The 4,139-nt window shown below is 37.9% G+C and overlaps 1 protein-coding gene across 1 annotated transcript; it reads right to left on the reverse strand.

Annotated features, from left to right (window-relative positions):
* Positions 1-590: 590 nt before the first annotated feature.
* Positions 591-3,840, reverse strand: LOC149196351 (uncharacterized). Its single transcript, XM_089405532.1, has 2 exons — positions 2,255-3,840; positions 591-2,209 (listed from the first exon to the last, which is right to left on the reverse strand). The coding sequence occupies exons 1-2, from the start codon at positions 3,786-3,788 to the stop codon at positions 675-677; spliced, it is 3,069 nt and encodes a 1,022-aa protein (XP_089261658.1). The 5' UTR covers positions 3,789-3,840; the 3' UTR covers positions 591-674.
* Between the last annotated feature and the right edge of the window lie 299 nt (positions 3,841-4,139).

Raw genomic sequence — 4,139 nt, forward strand, 5'->3', positions numbered from 1 at the left:
TTTCCATACAGGACTTCTCTTTCCCAAGCTTTTGATTATCTGATCTGGTTTTCTCATCCTTTTTTGTTTTCCAAGCATTTTGTATTGCATATATATGTTTTCTGCCGACTCTTCCCCTCTGTTCTTGCACGATGTGTCTCATCTACACGGATCTGCTTAAGTATTTCTGTTCCATGTCCCCAGATTATGCAATCTCATCAGCATAATATGTACCATTTTGTATCTATTATATCGACTAAATATAATATAATTTAGCTCTTTCTTTCTGAAAAAACTTTTTCTTTATGAAAAAACTTTAAAACAATATATATCGTAAGCTTAAAATTATTGTCTATTTCAATCTCACTTTGTTTATATATATTAATAATTAACAACAAAACTTTAAAACAATATATATTGTAAGCTTAAAATTATTGTCTATTTCAATCTCACTTTGTTTATATATATTAATAATTAACAACAAACAACAAAGGAAAGAAATTATGTGAACTCTATCTTACATTCTTCTACAAAAGTAGGTAATTTTATCCATATTCAAACAACTTTATGTCAAGTAATAATGCATGGACACTTACTGAAACAACAAGGTATATTAATAAAGAACATTCAAACCATATCATTAAGTGGCATTACATATATTAAGATAGTGATATATAGGGACAAGTTTGATTGAGCTATGTAGGGAATCGATACAAGCCATAAGAGGGTCTTCTTGTGCTTGTGGAAGGCAAACCCACAACCCAATACCTTGCTTTATCCCAAACAATAAACATAGCAATAACTCCTGCAAATCCTATCCCCATTCCTATAGCTAATGCTATCAAAGACATTTTTTCATTTACATAGCTGAGCCATTCTCTTTTCATGTTACTTTGACTGCCATTGTCTCCACCAGAGGGTTTTGTATAGTTTTGATTGCATCTTGGTAGAGGATATCCACATAAGCACTTATTCTTTCGAAATGAAGACTCATTAAAGGTGTAAAATTGTGTCCCTGTTGGAATTGGCCCACAAAGGTTATTAGATGAAACATCTAGAAAAGCCAGCATTGATAACTGAGAGAGTTCTTGAGGAATTGCTCCACCCAAGTTATTTTTGGACAAGTCCAACTGCTCCAAAGTAGAGATCTTACTAAAAGATGCAGGTATGTTTCCTTCCAATTGGTTCCCAGAGAAATTTAGTAACCTCAAGCTTCTCATGTTGCCTATGCTTATAGGGATTTCTCCAGTAAGATTATTCTTAGACAAATCAAGTATAATGTTTGTACTCAAGACACTCGAGACATTATACTCAATCCCTTTGATGTATTCCTCCATATTAAAACCAAACTCGCTCCAATTAGATTCATCTACAATATTTATAGCAAATCCTTGGAGCCTTTCAAGATGATATGGTATTGTTCCATTAAAATTATTGTTGGATAAATCCAACAAAAACAAGCTGGTGAGGTTTGTGATCCATTGAGGAATACTACCATGAAGATTATTATAACTCATGCTTAAAACTCCCAATTTATCCAGATTTGCAAGGGTGGAAGGAAGCTCTCCTGTAAATCCACACTTCCTTAAATCCAATATTACAAGCTGAGTGCAATTAGCAAAGGATGAGGTTAGAGTCCCAGAGAAATTGTTAGAATGAGCCAAGAAAATAGTTAAAGAAATTGAATTAGCTAAAGAAGTTAAATCATGTGAAGTTGAATGATAAGAGCACATAGTAGGAATAGGTCCCTCCAAATTGTTTTCGGATAAATCTAATATCTGAAGGAAAACTAAGTTGTTAATATTATTAGGAATCTTTCCAATAAAATTGTTTAAACTTAAATTTAAGAATTTCAAGGAATGGAGTTCTCCTATAGCTCTTGGAATTGTACCTTTGAGCAGGTTGTTTGAGAAATCTAAAAATCCAAGCCCCTTTAAACGGGCAATGGCTTTAGGAATGGGACCTGTGAATTTATTTTGAGATAGGAATAGTTGGGTCAAACTATTCAAATTGAAAATGCCTTTAGGTATGTTATGGCTAAGTTTGTTATCGGAAATATCTAAAATCGTCAACTTAGATAAATTGGCAATGTCTTCATTTATATGAATGAGGTTGTTTTGAGAAAGATATAATTCGAATAAGTTAACCAAATTGGCAATACCTTCCGGTATGGTAGCGAGTTGGTTACCAGAGAGATCCAACTCATTTAAGTTAACCAGATTGGCAATACCTTCCGGTATGGTAGCGAGTTGGTTACCAGAGAGATCGGCAATACCTTCCGGTATGGTAGCGAGTTGGTTACCAGAGAGATCCAAGTACGACAAGTGGGTCAAATTGGTAATGACCTCACATATGTGAGTCAGTCCACACTGAGAAAGCTTTAAGTCAGTTAATTTGGTCAAATTGGCAATGGAATTCGGTATCCTCCCTGTGAGGTTAAAACTAAGATACAAAGTGGAGAGGGGAAGTCTAAATATTTCAGAGGGAATAGAATCGGAAATACTACGACCAGAAATGGATAGAAATGAAAGTTGTGTCAAATTACCCAATTCACATGGAATTCCGCCTGAGAAATAGTTGCTTTCTAGATCCAGGGACAGTAGCTTCTGTAGCATGCCCAACTCGACTGGAATAGGACCACTGAACATATTGCCACCGAGGTCCAGGTACTCTAGTTTCTGCAGCTTGTGCAACTCTATTGGAATAGGACCGCTGAGCTTATTGTCAGAGAGGTCCAGGGACTTTAGTTGCTGTAACAAGCCCAATTCGATTGGAAGAGGACCACGGAGATTATCGCCTCTGAGATCCAGTGTTTGTAGTGCTTTAAGGTGGCCAAACTCGGCCGGAATTCCTCCAGTGAAATGATTCTTAGAAAGCTCCACGGTGCGCAGATTATGGAGCTTGCCAAAGTCGGCCGGAATTCCTCCAGTGAAATAATTATAAGAAAGATGCACGGCGCGCAGATTATGGAGCTTGTTAAACTCGGCCGGAATTCCTCCAGTGAAATCATTATCAGAAAGATCCACGGCGCGCAGATTATGGAGCTTGCCAAACTCGGCCGAAATTCCTCCAGTGAAATGATTAGAAGAAAGATCCACAGTGCGCAGATTATGGAGCTTGCCAAACTCGGCCGGAATTCCTCCAGTGAAATAATTACCAAAAAGATCCACGGTGCGCAGATTATGGAGCTTGCCAAACTCTGGCGGAATTCCTCCAGTGAAATCATTTTGAGAAAGATCCACGGTGCGCAGATTATGGAGCTTGCCAAACTCGGGCGGAATTCCTCCTCTGAAAGCATTAATAGAAAGATCCACGGTGCGCAGATTATGGAGCTTGCCAAACTCGGCCGGAATTCCTCCAGTGAAATCATTAAAAGAAATATTGAATGTGCGCAACGATGAGAGGTTGCCAACAAACGATGAAATTGTACCTTCCAATGATCCATTAAAGAGGTGAATGGCGGCCACCGTTTTGGTTCGTGGTTTGCAGCGAATACCGAACCAGGAGCACATCTTGTGGGAGTTTTCCGCCGTCCAGTTGGACAGTAGGCCAAATGGATCCTCTGTCACGGCATTTCTGAACGACAAGAGGGCATGGAGGTCGCTTTTATCGTGGGCGTCCGTTGAAGATAAATTGAATTCACGTTCCTCCACCATGCGTTCAGAATCAGAATGACCCACCGGAAGCCACGGGAATCCAGCGGCCATGTGCTTATAAGAAGCAGCATCTTCCCGATGCGTTGCTGCAGGCAGAGGGGCAGCCATGATGCAGAGCAGCACTAACAATGATATCACAAACAGAAGATCCATTTCTCTCTCTACCACCAAAATCTCTCTCACAATCCGTGAGTTGTATGTTGTACATGCATCTCTATATATACACACTATCTCTAAAAGTAAAGTCAAGGCAACCAACTAAAATGCTTAGAAAACACTTGGAAAATAGAATAGTCTATTTATTTTTTATTTTTTATAAATAGATAAAGAAGCTTGCATTCACCTCTTCTTTACACACATTTCTATGCAATTCCAATACAATTTCTTCATTGAATTTTAATTTTACCTAATACCCATTTAGATGGACATTGAAAAACTATTCACATTTTCTTGAAAAAATAAAAGCTTCGTAATTTTATCATGTCATAAATTCAAGCAGATAAA

This window comes from Pinus tabuliformis, chromosome 2_2, assembly GCF_031772625.1.
Source record: "Pinus tabuliformis cultivar Carrire ecotype Pingquan chromosome 2_2, CPIR1, whole genome shotgun sequence".
Taxonomy (NCBI): domain Eukaryota; kingdom Viridiplantae; phylum Streptophyta; class Pinopsida; order Pinales; family Pinaceae; genus Pinus; species Pinus tabuliformis.